General features: G+C 50.7%; 1 protein-coding gene across 2 annotated transcripts; it reads left to right on the top strand.

Moving 5' to 3' along the window:
* The first annotated feature begins 1,522 nt into the window (after positions 1–1,522).
* Positions 1,523–16,551, top strand: HEPACAM (hepatic and glial cell adhesion molecule). Of its 2 annotated transcripts, none has more exons than XM_036013881.1 (7): positions 1,523–1,956; positions 11,397–11,738; positions 12,424–12,705; positions 12,978–13,077; positions 13,579–13,808; positions 13,953–14,020; positions 14,542–16,551. In XM_036013881.1, the coding sequence occupies exons 1-7, from the start codon at positions 1,872–1,874 to the stop codon at positions 14,830–14,832; spliced, it is 1,398 nt and encodes a 465-aa protein (XP_035869774.1). In that variant the 5' UTR covers positions 1,523–1,871; the 3' UTR covers positions 14,833–16,551. The 2 variants fall into 2 exon arrangements, with proteins under 2 accessions (XP_035869774.1, XP_035869772.1); XM_036013879.1 differs by having other exon boundaries at positions 13,950–14,020.
* Positions 16,552–19,275: the final 2,724 nt, after the last annotated feature.

Genomic DNA, 19,275 nt, shown 5'->3' with positions numbered 1-19,275 from the left:
GCCATCAACAAACAAAAGAGGCCATTTGTCTATTGTCCTGTATGAGAACTCTGTTATCCAGTCCTAAGGCCATTGTTCTACGCTACTTCAAAGGGGTAGATAAAAGAAGTTAAAATGTCCTTTTGTCCCTTACAGAGCTTGGCTTTCAGGGCGTTTTTTGCTACCGACTCTAAAATACTATGTCAGAAGCTGGAGAGTAACTTTCTCTTTTCTGTTGTTTACTGGCTGAAGCAATGTTAGCTCTTCCAGAGGCAGGCGGGGGCCTTGAGCTGTCCAGGGAAAAGTTACAGACACAGAAACACAAAAGGGGAAAAAAACCTTATTCGCGTAAATCAGAATGTTTCTTGGAGTTCCTCTGTGAAGTTCAAAGCCAATGCTTCCCAGCTCTTCTCCCCATCCTTTGGCTCATTAGGCGGTGGGTCTTTGGTTCTAGAAACCCAGCCTGCTCGGACTTTCTCCAGGACACAAAGTGAGTATTTTCTGAGAGGTAACCACCATAGAACTAAGATGAGGGTTAGAGATGACCAAGAGGGGAGCTGTGAACGTTGGTCTCATTACAATACAAAGATTCCCTACAGGAATAAACACAATTTTAAGGCATTTTTTTAAAAGTATATAATGTCTTTGTAGTGAAGAATTCCCTAGGCACTCTCTGAACCAAAGCTTTATCAGTACGCCCAACAACTCCTACACGGGGGCTACTGTTTCCCCATTTCACGGATGTGAATCGAGGGTTAGGGTGGTGGGCCTGCCCCGAGATGGCGTGGTTAGCAGGCGTCCGTCCTACTGATGGCCCTCCTGAGGATGGTGGACATGGTAGTGAGGGGGCAGGCCAAAGCTAGGGTGACTCTCCTTATCAAAGCCTGGAGACAAAAGGAGGTGACAGAGCCCCAGGAGGTTGGCTGTCCTGGAGCCACCTTAGCCTTGCTCTGACGTGTTGTAGAAAATTAGCTGGAGGCCGGGGGGAATGAACAGAGGGGCTTCTGGGGAGAGGTCCCCAGCATCTGCATGATTCTAGGGTAAGAAAGAGAACCCCAAGTAGGGTTCTTTCATCTAGACATGTATGAAAATAATAGAATTCAGGCCATGGTCCAGTCTTCTTCCTCTGGGGTGGAACAAGGGTTTTTCTTTCTTTAGCAGTTCTCTGGAATCTCTCATTCCCCAGCTGCTTTTTAAAAAATTACTTATTTATCTATTTTTTGAGAGAGGGGAAAGGAGGGAGAGAGGGAGAGAAACATCGATCGGTTGCCTCTCATACATGCCTTGACTGGGGACCAAACCTGCAACCTAGGCATGTGCAAGGGTCAAACCGGTGACCCTTCGCTCAGCGGGGTGACACCCAACCAAAGGAGCCGCAGCAGTCAGGGCTCATTCCCCAGCCTTTGAAAAGCTCCTACCCTTCCCTACTGAAAATCCTTTGGAGGGCTGTTCCTGGCACACACTCTCCTTCTCGGGAATAAGGAGTGTGCGGTGGAGACAGGATAGGTTGGGACACAAGGTCCAGTTTAGCGTGTGTCCTGGCCCAGTCCGTATTTAGCCCCACTCCTCATCTCCCCCGGGCGTGGGGCTCAGCACAGACAGGGAAGAAATGCCGGGCCCCCGGGACCCATCAGGTTGGCACCCCCGCTGGAGATGATCTCCTCAGCAGATACCCGCTTCCAAACTGGGGATGTAGGGCTTTGACACTAGAAAATGCCAGGTCTGAAGGAGAAGAAAGAACAAGCCCAACAACACACAGAGCTCTGTGTGTTCAGAGGGAAGTTGGCAGGGTTGTGCTCGGGCAGAGAAACTCCGAGTGGTACAAAGGGACGTGCCCAGAGTGAAGAAATCATGCTAATTGTCTGCACCAGAGCTGGAGAACGCCACCCAAAATGAGGAGAGAAAGGGGAGCCCTGTCCAGAGCCTTCAGCGCCCTGCGCCTCACTCCTTTTGTCTACCTTCTCCTGATCCAGACAGGTAAGAGCCCAGAAGGGTAAGAAAGGGTTCGGAGAAGGGACCGGGGCTTTCAAAGGTGAGGGAGGGGAGCGTGCGGGGCCAGAATGCCTCCAGGACGGGAGGAGGGGAGAGAGCTGCCACCGTGGGAAGAATCTCAGTGAATTCAGGCATTAGTGTTGAATGTATTTCTTCATTCTGCTGCCTGCCGCCCGGCCCCTGCCCACTCCCCCACCGGGCTGCATGACTTTGGAGCTCCCACGGCATTCAGCACATCAGATGAAGGGCAACGGGCCATTTCTTATAGGGTGTCTTGTTGGCACAGGCCAGTTCGGCTGTTCTTTCCAAGGATTACGGTGGGGCTGGAAGGGGTGGGGGACTCCTGGTTTTGTGCTTCCCCAGCCCCCACCTTGGCTCTTTTGAGTGTAAAACAGCAAGAGATGGAAGACGTTTAGAGATAACGAGCCTCCCGACTTTGGAAATGAACACCGACCTACCCATAACTCGCCCCATACCGTAGACACCTGCCTCCTAGGCCCCTCCTGCCAACTATTGGGAGAATTCACCTTATTTTAAGTATATTTGTTTATGTACACACACATGCACACACCATTCTGGAGAGCCTAGGAATTCACAATTTGGTTGGGCGAACAGATGCAGAGATCACTTTAATAGAGACACAGAAACTGTTACGAGTCAGGTATGAAGAAGGTGCCTAGGACCCGAGACAGGTCACCTGCCCCGGCGGGAACCGATGCTGGTGGTGCAGGCGGGGTTGGGGGAATGGCAGGAGGGGTCACCTGGGAATGTCTGCACTAAATTCCGAAGGAGCAGAAAAATAGGTGGGGGTGGCAGGAGTGGGCGTTGTAGTTGGGAAAATGGGCAACGGTCGGCAGCCTGCAACGGCAGCCTGTGCCTGGGAACAGCCCAGCACTCTCCTTTGCTGGAGAGGAGTGAGCTGAGTGGACAGCAGTAAGTTCATTGGAGTGCGGTCCGCAGGCGATGGAGTAGGGAGGCACGGAAAGGCTTCGGTCTGGGGACTGGCAGGGCCAGACGTGGACTGTGGGCGGCTCACTCTGCAGTGAGGCGTCGGCGGGGAAACTGGGGGCAAACGAGATGGAAAAGGAACGCTGTGTACGTTTCCTAGGGTGGCGCTAATGCAGCCCACAAAGCGGGAGGGCTGAGCAACAGAACTTTACTGTCTCAGTTTTGGAGACTAAAAGTTTGAGAATCTGTTCTAGAACTCTCTGCTTCCAGTCATTCCTTGGCTTGTGCCAGCATAACTACAATCTTTACCTGACATTCTCCCTGTGCTCCTGTCTGTGTCCAAATCCCCCCCCCCCCCCCCCGCTTTTTAAAGATTTTATTTATTTTTAGACAGAGGGGAAGGGAGGAAGAGAGAGATGGGGAGAATCAATGTGTGGTTGCCTCTCATGCACCCCCACCTGGGGACCTGGCCCACAACCCAGGCATGTGCCCTGACTGGGAATTGAACCGGTGACCCTATGGTTCACAGGCCAGTGCTCAATCCACTGAGCTATGCCAGCCAGGGCCAAATTTACCCTTTTTATAGGGCTACCAGTCATTGGATTATGGGCCCACCAGTATGACCTCAGCTGATTTACCTCTGCGATGACCCCGCTGCTAAATAAGGTCACATTCTGAGGTGCTGGGAGTTAGGACTTCAACATATAAATTTGAGGGGACACAATTCAAGGCTAATGCAATAGTTCAGGAGAGAAACAACGTGGGCTAGGTTAGAATAAAGAGAGAGGGAATGAGACATGTTGAGGTAATATTTGGGAGGGAAAGTCAGAAGTGGGAGGATCCAGAGAGGGCAAGGTTTCCGTGTGAAACCATAAACAAACAAGGGGGACAACACTGAGGATACAATAATTCATATTGTCCATGTCAATGTTGGCATGCCTATGACACACTTGTGAGGAAATGTTAATGAGCCTGAAGCCGGGGGACAGGGAAGTCAGGGCTGATGAGAGGCATTTGGAAGCTGTCAGCCCACAGGGAAGATTCAAAAACCATGAGACTGCATAATAGCAGCCAGGATGAGAAAATGGGCTGAAAACTGCACCCTGAGTAACACCAAGATTTGTGGAGGGAAAAAGTCCCATTGAGGAGACCAAGGAGGAACAGTCCCACGGACAGAAGGAGAGCTGCCCGACTGTGGTGCCCAGGAAGAGAAGGGAGTTGAGAGTGTCCTGGAAAATCTACATCAGAGGCATCAAAGAGACCCAGTGCAACGAGGACCTAAAAGGGTCCGTTAGGTATGGTGTTCAAGGGGTTACTGTTAGCCTTGCTGAGACCAGCCTCGGTGGGAGTTACAATGACTTGAGGGAACCACGGGAGCTGCAGGTTTGGAGACAGGGTATTGGGAATGGGAAGTGCGCGTGCAATATACAAATCAGAGACGACCCTAACTGCTTCCGGCCATCAAAGGAGAGGGAAAAAACTATAGAAAGATGTTTGTCTGTGTGACTGGGCAAAAACAAAAGGTGACTGTGGGAGAATGTAACTTACTGAATATAGCAAAAAATTCTAGATATAAACTATGCTAATAAGATATGAGATATGACCCATGACAGGTAAGGGGTAAGTGCAGGCTCAGGCCATTGTACTGCTGTGAACTCAGCAACAAAGAGCTGAGGTTCTATTGGACATTTCTGCCATCATCAATATATCAGTTAGGAAAATGCCAACTTCTGTGACAAATAAATTCCAAAATTTAAGACCTTGCCATGAACCATGGAGTCCCAGGCTAAGCCTGGGGTAAGGAAGGATGCTGCTCCAGGGAGCTTTTCAGGGACCAAGCCGATGGAGCTCTGTCAACTGTGACATGTGTTCCCCGTGGTCCCCCTGAGGTTCGTCTCCATTTCTTTCACTTAGAGAGTTTTAAAAATGGGGCTGAGGGGGCCCTAAACCAGCCTATAGTGGTACCCATCACTTCCACTCATTCGTTGGCTAGAACTCAGTCACCTGGCCATACCTAACTGCAAAGGAGGCTGGGAAATACTGGGTTTTTAACGTATTTTTTAAATTATTTGATTGTTGTTCAATTGGGAAATACTGTTTTTAAGATTGGCCTCAAAGGGGGCTTGGACCATGTCACCCCAGCTCCCAGAGATTCTCCTTAATCTCCTGTGTTGTGGCAGTGACCACCGAGGCAGCCTCAGACAGGGGACACTCAGCCTTGCTGCCCTGGCTCTGATACGGGCTGACGAAGCTCTCCTACACTCATCACAGCCCGTTCCTGCAGCATGCAAGTGAGGCTTTTTCTAGAGACCAGGACACTATTTTACAGACACAGACCCACATGCCATAAACCTGGATACTCTGGTTTGCAAGGCATTGCTCTCTGGGATCCCGTAACTGTTCCATTCTTTGAGGACCCAGTGAGAAGTCCCTTGCTCAGGTTCCCCTCTCTCAGTCCGATTATCACCTTCACATTGAGGGTGCTGTCATTTGTTTGTTTGTTTTTCAATTATAAATTAAACACAGGGAAATGCGTTTAGCATAAGGATACAGCTTGTTAAACCTTTAAGAAGTGAACTCACATCATCAGTGCCCACAATTAAGTAACAGAACACAGAACACTTCAGCACCTCAGAAGAACCCCACACAATTTCAGTTACAGTTGCCTTCCCCTCCAGGGCTTCAGTGATACCCTAACTTCCAATACAGACTAATTTTGCATGTCTTTGAGCTTTAATTTTTTTTTATCCTCACCGGAGGACATGCTCGTGGATTTTAGAGAAGGGGGAAGGGAGGGAGAGAAACATCGACTGACTGCCTCTCATACATGCCCCTACCAAACCCGCAGCCTAGGCATGTGCCCTGACTGGGAATCGAACCCATAACCCTTCAGTTCATAGCATGACACCCCAACCAACTGAGCCACACAGGCCAGGGTTGTCTTTGTACTTTATGGAAACACAATCATCTGTAGGCATGCTTTTGTGTCTGGTTTCTTTCACTGAACACCATATTTGTAAGAGTCATCCATGTCTTTTCCTGCTTGGGACTTTATGAATAGAGTTGTTAAAATATTCTGGTATGTATCTTTTGGTAAACAGACACACACCTTTCTTTGGGGAATATACCTAGGAGTAGAATTGCTGAGTTATAGGCACGTATTAAGCTTTAGTAGATAGGGTCAAATAGTTTTCAAAAGTGGTGGCATCAGTCTACATTCCCACCAACAACTGTATCTTTCTTTTTCTTTTTTTAAAAGATTTTATGTATTACTTTTAGAGAGAGGGGAAGGGATGGAAGAAGAAAGGGAGAGAAACATCATTGTATGAGAGATACATAGATCGGTTGCCTCTCACATGCTCCCAACTGGGGATCTGGCTGGCAACCCAGGCATACGTCCTGACTGGGAATGGAACCAGCAACGTTTTGGTTTGCAGGCCAGCGCTCAATCCACTGAGCCACACCAGCCAAAGCTATATCTTTCTCTTTCACTTTAACCATCTTAGTGAGTTTGAGGTGGTATCAAATTATGATTTAAAATCGCATTTCCATGGTTATTAATGAAGTTGTATGTTTTTCAAGTTTTTATTAGTCATTTGGATATCCTTTCTTGTGAAAGACCTATTCCAAGTCCTTTGCCCATTTTTTATTGAGTTTCCTGGATTTTTAAAAAAATCATTGATTTGTAGACATTTAAAAAATATACTTTGGGTATGACTCCTTGTTGCACATGTATGACAAATGTCTCCTGCTCTACAGCTTGTCTTTCCACTGCCTCCACGATGTCTTCTGATGAACAGAGGCTCTTGCTTTTATCGCATCCAACAGGTCACGTCCTTCTTTTCTGGGTGCCGCAGGCTAGTGTTCTTTCTGAGAAACCCGTGTCTGTGCTCAGGTTGTGGGATAGTCTCCTCCCTTTTCTTTTTAAAGCATTATTGCTTTACCTTGCACACTTAGATCTCCAATCCATCTAGAACTGATATTTGTGTCAGGTGTGAAGGGTCAAGATTCACCTTTTTGCCTAGATGGCCCAGCACTATTTATTGGGGAAAAAATCCTTTCCCCACTACATGGCAAAGCCACCTCCGTCCTGAGTCAGATGGTTATATACTCGTCTGTTGTGGGACTCCCCATTCTGTTCTGTTGATCTGTTTGTCTGTCTGCACCAGTATCACAAAGGAAACGTCCCAGAATTTTGTTTGGCGTTGTGTTAACTTCACAAGTCAGCCTGGGGGAATGGACAGCTGCACGGCAGTGGAGTTCAGCTGCCCAAACGTAGGGCTCGTGGAGCTCCCTGTGCGCCACTGTGATTCTGTTGGCTGGCTACACACCACTGAATGCCTGCTGTCTTCGGAGCTACCAAGACTCGCTTTCATCCTGAATCCCAAAGGCCTTCTTCACAATTTCTGCTCCTTGGTTTTCCTACCTTTCTAAGTGGTTGATATCTAAAGTGATTCCACACTCTGTGGACCCTCGTAGGTCTCAACAGGAACAACGTAAGAATGCAACACAATAATACTTGGTGCTACAGGACCAGGGACTGGGCTGTTTGCTCAGAGCATCACTCATTAGGGAGGGTGTTAAAAGCCAAAATCTGCCCTGGTCAGTGTGGCTCAGTTGGTTGGAACAGTGTTCTGTGCACCAAGGGGGTCGCAGGTTCAATCCCTGGTCAGGGAGCATATTCAAGGTGGCCAGTCAATGTTTCTCTCTTGCACTGATGTCTCTCTGTCTCTGTCTCTCTCTCTCTTTCTCTCTCTCTTTCTCTCTCTCTCTGCAGTGAAAAAATGTCCTTGGGTGAGAATAAAGGGGGAAAAAAGCCGGGCAGTGCAGATGGTCCAACACTAGTACTCTCCCCACTGGCATGTAGTAATTGTATTTGAAGGGAAAAAAATCAGAAAGCAATATTTTTTCTTTTAGAAAACAGTGCCGTGTACTGCCCTTGAATTACTGTATATGGTTCTGGTCACCGCATCTCAAAAAAGAAATGACAGAGTGGGAGAAAGCCCAGAGAAGGGTGTCCCTGATGGCCAAGGGGATGGAGGGACTTCCTTGTGGAGACAGATTCGAACAGGACAAAAAAATCCTTCACCTGAGAAAGGGATATAGCTGCAGTCTGCGGTGTTAGAGGTTGTGGATTAGGTGTATGTAGACCAAACCCTGCGATACATGTTTAGCACCGTCTCCCTGACACTTTTAAAAGGTAAATTTAAGGCAAATACCAGTAAATGGAAACCTTTGCCAAGGAAAGAGGATCAGGAAGAGACTGTTAGGGGAACCCAAGGCTATTGGCAGATATATCCTTATATTTTAAAGCGTGACACAGCCTGGTGTCCCAGCAGGTCACTTGAGGAAGGCCACCTACCTGACCCAGTGCGGCACTGTTTGAGGTGACGGGTACATCTTGCCGAAATGTCCGTTTCCTTTTGTTCAGCCTCCGGTGGGAAGAGAAACTTCCTACAAAATGACGCCTCAGAGACTAGGGGACAATAATTAAGTTAATCACTTCTCAAGACTGAATAGTGCTAGTCCCTTCTATCCCTATGGCGGGTCACAGTTGTTAGCCACTTCCTCGTTCCTGTGTCCTGCTTTGGCGCCTGTCCCAGTTCTCTGTGTCCCTTGAAAGTGGCGATACCCTGACCTTAATACAGACTCCACTTTTGGCAAGAATTTTGGGAAACTGTGTTTGCTGGGCAAAATGCTGTCTTTGTCAGCTTCTGAGAAAGACCGGTCCATTCCCTCCTAACACCCAGGCACACCCCTGCGGGTCCTGGGCTGGGGGAAGGCTCCCACCGAGAGGAGGGGAAGGCCTGGGGCAGTCCATATGCTGTAGTTTCTCCAGTGTTTACATCCTGAAAAATCAAGTTTAAGTTGCTAGAAAGAACAGGCTTGAGGGCGAAAGACATCACAGAAGGATCAGTAGGACCCTGCATGGGGTAGGAGACTGTGTACTGGGGGAGGGGGGAGAGCTCAAGAGAGAGCCAGCAAAGATAGAAGGGGGAGGGGGAATGCCTTCTACTTTTTCTCGGGGCTGGGACTGTCACTGCCCAGCCTCCTGGAAGGAGGAAATGGGACCCTCAAAGTTTGCACTTGGGGTTCCTCAGCCCCAGGACGTCTCTGCAGAGGTGACCCTCACGTGCACACCCCACTGCTCCCGACTGGGTCCTGAGGGAGGGGCTTAGACATTTCCCAACTATTTGATCATCAGCATCATGGACTTAGGGAGCACAATGATTTTGTTTGTGGCCACCCCAGGTCACACTTAACCAAGCCTATTTGTCTATTTAGGGAAAACTGAAAGCTTGCTTTTCTAAATCAAGTCAACTCTGGGACCTAGCAGTCGCCAGGCAGGTCAATAATCGCAGAAATTAGAACCGGAAGAACACCTAAGGATCACACGGTCCGGCGGCTTTCAGTCTGATCCACGGAGTCATAGGGATTCCCAGCAGTTCTCCGAGTTAGTGTGGAGGACGGGACTCGGGCACCCACCACCTTCTGCTCCAAATCAGGGGAGCTGGAGCTAGATCCCATTTCTTTCATTTTTTATATAAGGTTCTGTGGGAACCAAAATACCTTTAATAAGAATGTTTGACAAAAACTGAATTATCCATTCTCCTCCCCCAAATGGACTCCTCTCAACAACAAGCACAGAATATTTACACATATGGCGGCTTTAGTCATGAATAGTTGCTTCTACACTGAAGGTTTTGTGATTCTGGTCTACTGGGCAGGTAACGAATGTCAGAGTTGAAAGGCCCCTAAAGATCATGTGGTCCCACCACCTCATTATCCAGAGGAGGAAACTGAGGCACAGTTGACTATTCGTGAAAGAATAGTCAACTGGCCTTTTCTCGACCACTTTCAAAAAAACAATGAGCTCACTACTTAACAAAACACTTGTTCTAAAAACAGATTGAACATGTTCATTGAACTCAATTAAATTTACATTGATCTCCATAACTAACCTTTTAGTTTAATTGCCTCCGGGTTTGGCCTGGGTCCTCTCGCACAAGAAGAGGAACGAGGAATGGCAGGAGACAGCACGGCTTCCCAAGCCTAGACAGCAACAGTAGCAGAGTGGGACATAGGGAGGAGGGAGATGGAGGGAACTTCCGAGGCAGGGACGGTCCAAAGAGACAGCTGGGGACACAGAGGGACTGAGACCTGACATGCATGTGCCTGTCCAGCTAAATTCAGCCCCGTTCCCAAGTGACATCTTCTTCAGAAGCCTCTTCTTCAGGCAGCGATTCTGCTGTACAAGGTCAGGTGACACCAACAAACAGCACCTGTCGGGCCCCAAAGTGCTTCGGACATCCCTGACATGCGAGACGTGGCTCTGGAAGGGGCAGCCCTTGGGGCAGCCATGGGGTGAGCTGGTAAAACCCCAGAATTACCAGCGGAAACAAACCCGTGGAACCATGTGGATCGCCACTCCTTTGACCTGTGGAAAATCTGAGCCCCGAACACATGAGTGACTTCTCCCAGGTCAACTCGGGGCCCGATCTCTGTGTTCTCCGCGCTGCACAACAACTGACACACACACTACGTTTCTGCACCGTGAATCTGACACAGCAGTTGCTCTCGTTACGGTTACTCTCCTTATTTTCTAACCGAGGAGAGTGAGGCCCAGAAAGGTGACTTGCCCAAACCCACCCAGCCAGCTGGTTGGTGGAGCCCAAGCTCACAAGGCCTGCCGACCCCACACTTCTGGTTTCACCCACTACATCCCTCTGCTAAAGGGGATATGACACACATTGGGCTGGAGGTGGGGTGAATTTCCAAAACCGTCCACCCAGTTGCAAGGCCGCTCTGCACTGGGCAGCCTGGTAAGATGGTACCGGCAGTTGAGGCAAGGACGGCAGAGGCCGCTGGTCTGACTGGAGGGCGGGGCTGTTGTCTTCAGCCCCTAAACCCCCCTCTATTGGCACTGTCCTGGGACACACCCCTTTCTTTGTGGATCTCTGTCCCCACACTTTCTCCATGGCCCCACCCAACCCCACTCTCCCAATTCCCAACCAAGAAGAAAACCTGACAGATTCACCCTAAGGTGTAACAACTTATAAGTTACATGGGATAAAGACTTCATCTGTTTTGCACTTTGATGTATCCCAAGGATACAGAACAGCATCTTGTGCATGGCAAGTGCTCAATAAATATTTCTATAAATGGAGCATGCAGAGTGTGGCTGAGCTGGAATCCTCCTCAAGAGCAGAGCAGTGAGGGAAAGTACCAGAGGCAGAGGGCCAGTGAGACAGAAAGGTTAAGGGCAATGGAATGGGTGTGTGGGATGACGGAGGAGCAGAGGGGCCCACAGCCACAGGGGGAGCAGAGACGGCAGCAGAGACCAAGAGGGTAGGACTGGCGGATGTGATGGGCCCAGACGGGGAGGCATTTAGAGATCAGAGGACTTAACGGTGGGAGTGGGGCAGGAGCTGAGTGTCTGATGCTGCCGCCCTCTGCCCTCTGGCCTCTGTCCCCAGAGCCCCTGCAGGGGGTGAACATCACCAGCCCGGTCCGCCTGATCCATGGCACGGTGGGGAAGTCGGCCCTGCTTTCCGTGCAGTACAGCAGCACCAGCAGCGACAAGCCCGTGGTGAAGTGGCAGCTGAAGAGGGACAAGCCAGTGACCGTGGTACAGTCCATCGGCACAGAGGTCATTGGCACCCTGCGGCCCGACTACCGAGACCGCATCCGCCTCTTTGAGAACGGCTCCCTGCTGCTCAGTGACCTACAGCTGGCGGATGAGGGCACCTACGAGGTCGAGATCTCCATTACTGATGACACCTTCACCGGGGAGAAGACCATCAACCTCACTGTCGATGGTAACACGGTCTGGCAGGGAAGGGGGTAGGCCTGAGACCGGGCAGGGTCTGCTGGAGCCTGGGAAAGCCAGCACCCAGACCACCTGGGATGTTAGCAGTTAGCAGACAGGAAGATACAGTAAACACCATAAGAGTGCTTGCTACCTGCCAGAAACTATTTTAAGGGTTTTGCATATATCGGCTCATTTAATGCTCATAACAATCTAGGGACAATTAATATCATTATCCCCATTTACAGAAGAGAGGCACAAAGAGGTTGAATAACATGTGCAAGTCATGCAGCTAGTAAGTGATTGAGCCAATATCTGAACCTGGACAGTGGGACTTAGGCTTTGTAGTTCCATACTGAGCTGGTTTAAAGCATCTTGGAAAGGTATTTGAGGAGAAGGGAAGGGAAGGTCCACGAGGGGAGGGACCATGGCTGTCTTGTTCAGCATTGTACCTCCTGTGCTTAGTAGTTGCTCAGTAAATATCTGGTAAATAAGTGAGTGAATGAATGAATAAATGGATGGATGTGTAAATGGTTGGGTGGGTGGGTGGGTGGGTGGCAGTAAAGAACTTGACTAATGATCTCTGAAGGGCCTCTCTGACCACAAACTGAGTTGTGTGGTGTTGAAGGTGGCTAAGAGGGGGAAGGGAGAAGCTTTCTGGCCCATGACTCACAGGTTCCCCTCCTCGGGCTCAGTGCCCATTTCGAGGCCACAGGTGTTAGTGGCTTCGACCACCGTGCTGGAGCTCAGCGAAGCCTTCACCCTGAACTGCTCTCATGAGAACGGCACCAAGCCCAGCTACACCTGGCTGAAGGATGGCAAGCCCCTCCTCAATGACTCAAGAATGCTCCTGTCCCCTGACCAAAAGGTGCTCACCATCACCCGTGTGCTCATGGAGGACGACGACCTGTACAGCTGTGTGGTGGAGAACCCCATCAGCCAGGGCCGCAGCCTGCCCATCAAAATCACTGTGTACAGTGAGTCCCTCTGCCTGCCCGCCCTTTGGACTCAAAGCCCTGGTGGTGCCCATGAGGGGCTACAGACAACCCGCACAGAGGGAGAGAGACATGGGGCCAACTCTCCATTGAGGATGGCAACGGTCGGGGAGCGGGCTCTGGGCACGCTCTGCCGTGGGCCAGCCATGCCTCCAGGGCTCCCTTCCTCTTCCATCCCCTGCAGGAAGCTCTCCTCCCCCCACCTGGTGCCTCCTCTGAGTCTCTCTCACTGCTCCACCTTTCTCTCTCCCTAGGAAGAAGCTCACTCTACATCATCTTGTCCACAGGAGGCATCTTCCTCCTTGTGACCTTGGTGACTGTCTGTGCCTGCTGGAAACCCTCCAAAAAGTCTGGGTAACTCCTCAAGTTCCACACCTTGAGCACCCCAACCCTCCCATCCACAACCCCAAGCTTTCTTCTTAAGTCTCTTTAAATGGCTTTCTTCCCAGGGCCGTGCACTTCTTTCCAGGAGACCTTCTCACCACTGTGTGTTCCGTGAATGGAGCCAGCCCTTGCGCTCACAGCCCCCCACGGCTCTGCACTGTTAACAATGGTCCCACTTGCAGGGCACCTTTCGTGGGCTGGGCACTGTGGTTGGGGTTAGTGCGCTACCTTTTAAGTATGACCACCTGCAGTTTACAGATAAGGACAAGGACACTCACGTGGGTTAAATGGCTCGCCCATAGTCACCATGCTAGCAACTGGCAGGACACAGCTTAGATGGGATTCATTCCAGCCCATCCTCCTGTTATCAGGCCTCTTTCACGGCCATCACACCGCCCATGTCCCCCACCCTAGACTTCTTCCTGCTCACACTCGGCAGCTCTGTTCACGGGGTGCTGGGTGGGTTTACAGAAAGAAGAGGAAACTGGAGAAGCAAAACTCCCTGGAATACATGGATCAGAATGATGACAGCCTGAAGCCAGAAGGGGAGCTCCCGGCGGCCCACTCGCCAGTGCAGTCCTCACCCAGACCAGCAGGCTGCTGGGAGAAGGCCGAAGTGGGCCACAAGGAGGCCGGCTCTGCAGGGCCCCTTCCCCCCCCAACGGCGCGGAGACTGCAGAGCAGGGAGCGCTGCGGCCAAGGTAGGAGCCCGCGTGTTGCCGGAGCCTTTGGCGGAGGTTGTGGTGGGGCCTTGGCTGGCCAGTTGGGGAGCGAATATAAGTGCTGACTGGTGGGGAGAGGGCCTGTTCCCCACCAGCGACCCCATTCGTTGTCCTCTGCAGCAGACGCCCTTCCCCGAAGCGCGGAGCAGGAGCGGAAGAACCCCGTGGCACTCTACCTCCTGAAGGACAAGGTGAGCCGCTCTGGGCCGGGTGTCTCACACGCACGGGGGCCCTACTGCTATGAAGCCACACCACACAGATATCCCTTAATAGAACTCAGAGTAACCTGAGAAATATCCGTGCCATCTCCCCTTTATAGATTAGAGAAATACGGCCGACGAAGGTGAGATGACCTGCCCAGGATGAACGAAGGAACTAAGCGGCAGGTCCAGGCTTCCAGCCTAGGTCTTCGGACACCAGCTCGATTCTATAACTAACTCTGCCCCAGGCTGTCCGAGACAGGTGGAAAGGGGACAATAAGGAGACAAAGCACTCAAGTTAATGCATTTCAGTATTTACTGAGCACCTACTACCCGCCAGGCACCACGCTAAGTGTCGTGCATTGAAAACAAAAACAAAACAAAACAAAAAGCCAGGGAAATCAGGCCTCTGTCTGCCACCTTCCGAGAGGTGGGAGGATGTAGAGAACTATGTCCTTCACGTCGATGTTCCTGGCGCCCTCGAGCGCTGACCCTGGCGCATGTTCTTGCAGGACGCCCCGGAGGCGGAGGAGGAACCTGCGACCGAGGCCCGGAGCTCGACGGAGCCCGGCCCGCCCGCCTACTCCGTGTCACCCGCAGTCCCCGGCCGCTCACCCGGGCTGCCCGTGCGCTCTGCCCGCCGGTACCCGCGCTCGCCCGTTCCCTCCCCGGCCCCAGGACGGACGCACACGTCGCCGTCCCGGGCCCCGGGCTCGCCGGGTCGCTCGCGCGCGCTTCGGACTGCGAGCGGGCGCCTGATCCGCGAGCAGGACGAGGCCGGCCCGGTGGGGATCAGCGCCTGAACTGCCCGGGACCCGCCCTCCCCCGCGGGTGCCCGTGCGCTGCCGCCGGGGAGGTGGGAGAGGCCACAAAGCGGGACGAGGGGAGGTCCCGGCTGGGGCGTTCGTTCGTTCTGGGCGCACGGGTCTCACCTGAGGACGTGGGTGAGCGAGTGCAGATGGGGGACGCAGAGGGGCGCCGGGGAGTGATTTGGGGAGGAAACCGGGTCGAGTTTGATTCCGTTCACTGGCAGTGTTCCCGGTGGATACGGATTGTACCCCTTAGGACCATATAGATTATTGCATATCCGGCCCAGTCCTTCAAGGGTCTTAGGGAAACTAACATCAGTGACCTAACTCCTGGTACTGTCCCGTGCCCTCCCTAGGGAGCTCTCCTGCTTCCCCCCCCCCCCGCCCCCCGCATCTCCCTCCCCTTTGAAGGACTCAGGCACCCTTTCCGGCAAGCCCAAATGAGAGAGGCCATCTGCCCAAAACGCACCACGTCTGAACTAAGCGGAGGTTGAATGCCAGTTCCAGTGTGTGCGGGGCGCTGTTCCGAAGCGTTCTTCCTGTGTCTGTCCCTTGAGGGAAGGGGATGCCCACGCCCTCCCAGGCCCAGGCAGCTAGATGAAGTGAAAGACTGTATTTAAGCCCTCACACCCATGCCTTCTCCCAGTTCCTTACAAAACAAGCCTTTCAAACAATCATTCTTCCCAGAAAGGCTGTTGGCTCCCTCCAGCTTCCAGAGAATAAGATTTGACTTTGCAGAGAAGTGGGGAGTTGGGAGGTGGGGGTGGGGAAGCTCACTGCTCCCCAGGTCGTCAGGAAGACATGATGCAGCCCTTGGCCTGCGGCCTCCTCCCTGCACGACTCCCAGATACTCAGATCCCAAGAGACAGGAGAAGGGCAGACTCCCTAACCACACCAACGTCACAACTCAGAGAGGCAGGCCAGTGTGTAGCCAGGCCCTGCCCATGCCCCCGCCTATGGAACAGTTTGTAGAAGAGACAATAATCCACTGTGTGAGGAAAGAGGGTCACTAAAAAGCTGAAGGAGGAGACCTTCCGGGTCTTCTGATCTCTATTCCCTGGTGCCTGTAGGGGTCCTTGCATCCCTGGCTCCTCCTCAACCTCCTAAGCTCCAGCTCTGTCTCTCCACCACCTCACAGAGCAATCCCCAAGGCCCCTGTTCCCCACCCTTCACACTGGAGCAAGTCTTGTCCCAGCCCCAAGGGCAAAAATATCTTCCAGTTGGGCCCTCCACCTTTACCTGTCAGCTCACCAGGCCCAGCAGCCCATGCCCGTGCTCCTCTCCCAGCTCATTTGGGCAGGTGCGCAGCCCCCGTGGTTAACCAGAACTGCTCCCCTAACCTCCCCAGGTGCCTCATCCAGAGGTGATACACGCAGGGTAGGTTGCTCAGGCAGGTGAGAGGTGCGGCACTTGGAGAGGGGGTACGGGCTGGCTGGCCCTGAGAGGCAGGGGTGGAGGTTAGTGTGAGAGGAGGTGAGAGCCCTGCTGTGCTCCACCTCCTGCTGCTGAATCCCTGGGCCCAGGCCCCGCTTCCCAGGCTCCAGCCACATCTGCCTGGGGTGGGCGTGGGGGGCGTACTGGGGGTGGTAGGAGAGTGAGGAAGTCGGTTTTGTTTCTATTTTATTTTGTTTGGATCTTCATCTTTGTATTTCTAGCATCCAGCAGAGTGCCTAGCACATACTGGATGCTCAATAAACTGTTGATGAAATGAAATGATAACTTTCTTCCACTTAAGCAAGGAGAGCAAAACAAACTTTCAAACACGAGCCATTTCCCTTTTCTCTTTTCTTCTTCTCTCCCTTCACCATCCTTCACCCTCTCTGCAAACCCCCAAACTGTCCATTCCAAACTCATCAGTCACTCACCCATTCGTCCATCCAGGTATTCTTTTCATTTATTCAACAACACTCGTTAATCAACTATGCACCAGGCCCTGGGTTAGAAACAGCCTAACTCTGCCACGACCCCTGCCCAAAGAGGTCTCGTGGAGGAAGACGGATGGGTAAGGAGATCGTTACAATACAGGATGGCGGATGCGATGGCAGAGGCAGATGCAGGGTGCTCTGGGAGCATAGGAGAGTGCTGTCTAACCCAGGTTGGGGCATCAAGGGGGAGAATAGGCCCGAACTGAGTCTTACAATAGAAAGATTACTTAACCAGGTGGAGAAGGAAAGAAGATGAAAGAGCACATGTTCCAGGCAGAAAGAGCAGCATGTATGAGAGCTTGGCCTTAGCCCTCACATGACGTGGGTGACCCAGGGACACATGTCTGTACAGCCCTGCAGTGGAAGAAACTAGACATGGACCGGGGGCAAGGCGGGGGAGCCGAACCCGAGACTCCTGCATTAGCTGGTATCCTGGAAAGGGTCCCCAGTCGGCAGTATCCTAGGTTTCTCCAATAAAAATGCAAATCCTCCCTGGAGAAAAGCGTATCCTAAAATTTTCAGAGACTGAGACCAACCAAAGGTGAGTTTGCAGGGAAAGGTCAGCAACCACAGAAGGAAACACTTGGCTGTGAGTTGGAGTCAGCAGACTGACAAGCAGTGGACTCGGACCCCCAGGCCTTCAGATGCTGAGACTTATCAGATATAAAATAGAAAGCAATTATATTAGATAAATAAAAGACGGAATTGCAAAAATTAACAAGCAGGCAGAGACTAGCAAAAATGACCAGGTTTGAAAATAAACAAAATAGAATTTTTATAAGTAAAAATATAATGTATTAAAATAAAGTGTAAATGAAAGAGTTAACACATTAAGTATAGATGAAGAGAGTTTGTTCACTGGAAGACGTATGTGAAGAAATTATTCAGAATAAGGTGTACAAACAACAAGATGAAAAACAGGAAATCACAGTCACCCCTCGTACTCAGCATTGTACTGGTAAAACAAGGAAAGAAACAAAATGTATAAATGTGGGAAATAAAAAACCAAAAATGTCATTATATTTAGAGTATATGATTTTTCTATGTAGAAAACACAGAAGAATCTGCAAACTATTAGACATAATACCAGCATACTTCAGTTCCTCATGGCTCTGTAACAAACCAGTCCAAAACTGAGTGACTTAAAAAAGAATAATCATTTTATTTCAACACATTCTTTGTATCAGTCACTGGGGCCAGACTCTGCCTGGCCACGCATTTGCTGGTGTTGTGTGAAGTCACTTACGTGACAGTATCACTTAGCAACTCGAGCTGGAGTTGGATGCTGACCACGGCCCCACTCACAGGTGTGCCGATGGACACTGGCTGTTGGCCAGTAGGTTTTCGAATTCTGTTAGAACCGCTCTCTCACTGCTCTCCATGGCTAGACAGAGCTTCTTCACATGGTAGTCACAGAGCCGTGTTTTACAAGGTCAAGAGCAGAAGCTATACAACCTCTTGAGGCTTAGACTTCAAAGCTCCACAGTGTCACTCCCCCCGAATTCTGTGGGTCAGAGCAATTTACGAAGCAGCCTAGCTTCCAGGGGTTCAGAAAAATACTCCACTTCTTTTTTTTAAAATTTTTTTAAAGATTTTATTTATTTATTTTTAGAGAGGGAAGGGAGGGAGATAGAGAGAGAGAGAGAGAGAGACATCAATGTGCGGTTGCTGGGGGTTATGACCTGCAACCTAGGAATGTACCCTGGCTGGGAATTGAACCTGGGACACTAAAATACTCCACTTCTTTACTGGAGAGGTAAGAAGCATTGCAAAGGGACAAGGACACAGGGCGGTAGGGATTATTGCAACAATCTTTGCAAATAACCTCAACAGGAGATTTAACAAGTTAGCTAAGAATACATTTCACAAAATGTGTAGAAGATCTATATAAAGCAAATTATAAATTTTTTTTAAGATTTTCTTTAAGATTTTTTATTTATTCACTTTTAGAGAGGGAAGGGAGGGAGACAGAGAGAGAGAAAGAGAGAGAGAGAGAGAGAGAGAAACATCAATGTGCGGTTGCTGGGGGTTATGGCCTGCAACCCAAGCATGTACCCTGGCTGGGAATCGAACCTGCGAGACTTTGGTTTGCAGCCCGTGCTCAATCCACCGAGCTAGGCCAGCCAGGGCGCAAATTATAAAATTTTATCAACTTGGCTGGCCTAGCTCAGTGGATTGAGCGCGGGCTGCGACCCAAAGTGTCGTAGGTTCAACTCCCAGTCAGGGCACATGCCTGGGATACAGGCCACAGCCCCCAGCAACCGCACATTGATGTTTCTCTCTCTCTCTCTCTCTCTCTCTCTCTTTCTCCCTTCCTTCCCTCTCTAAAAATAAATTAAAATAAAATCTTAAAAAAAAGAAAAAAGAAATGTAATTCTGTTTTTAAAAATTAACTTAAAAAAAAAACTTTATCAAAAGGTATCAAAGATGCCTGAATAAAGAAGGAGGTATGCAGGTCCATGAGTAGGAAGAGTTCATGTTGCACAGTGTCGGTTCTTTCTATGTATTCAGT

This window comes from Phyllostomus discolor, chromosome 13 (assembly GCF_004126475.2).
Source record: "Phyllostomus discolor isolate MPI-MPIP mPhyDis1 chromosome 13, mPhyDis1.pri.v3, whole genome shotgun sequence".
NCBI lineage: Eukaryota > Metazoa > Chordata > Mammalia > Chiroptera > Phyllostomidae > Phyllostomus > Phyllostomus discolor.
This window is presented reverse-complemented; position numbering and strand designations above follow the sequence as displayed.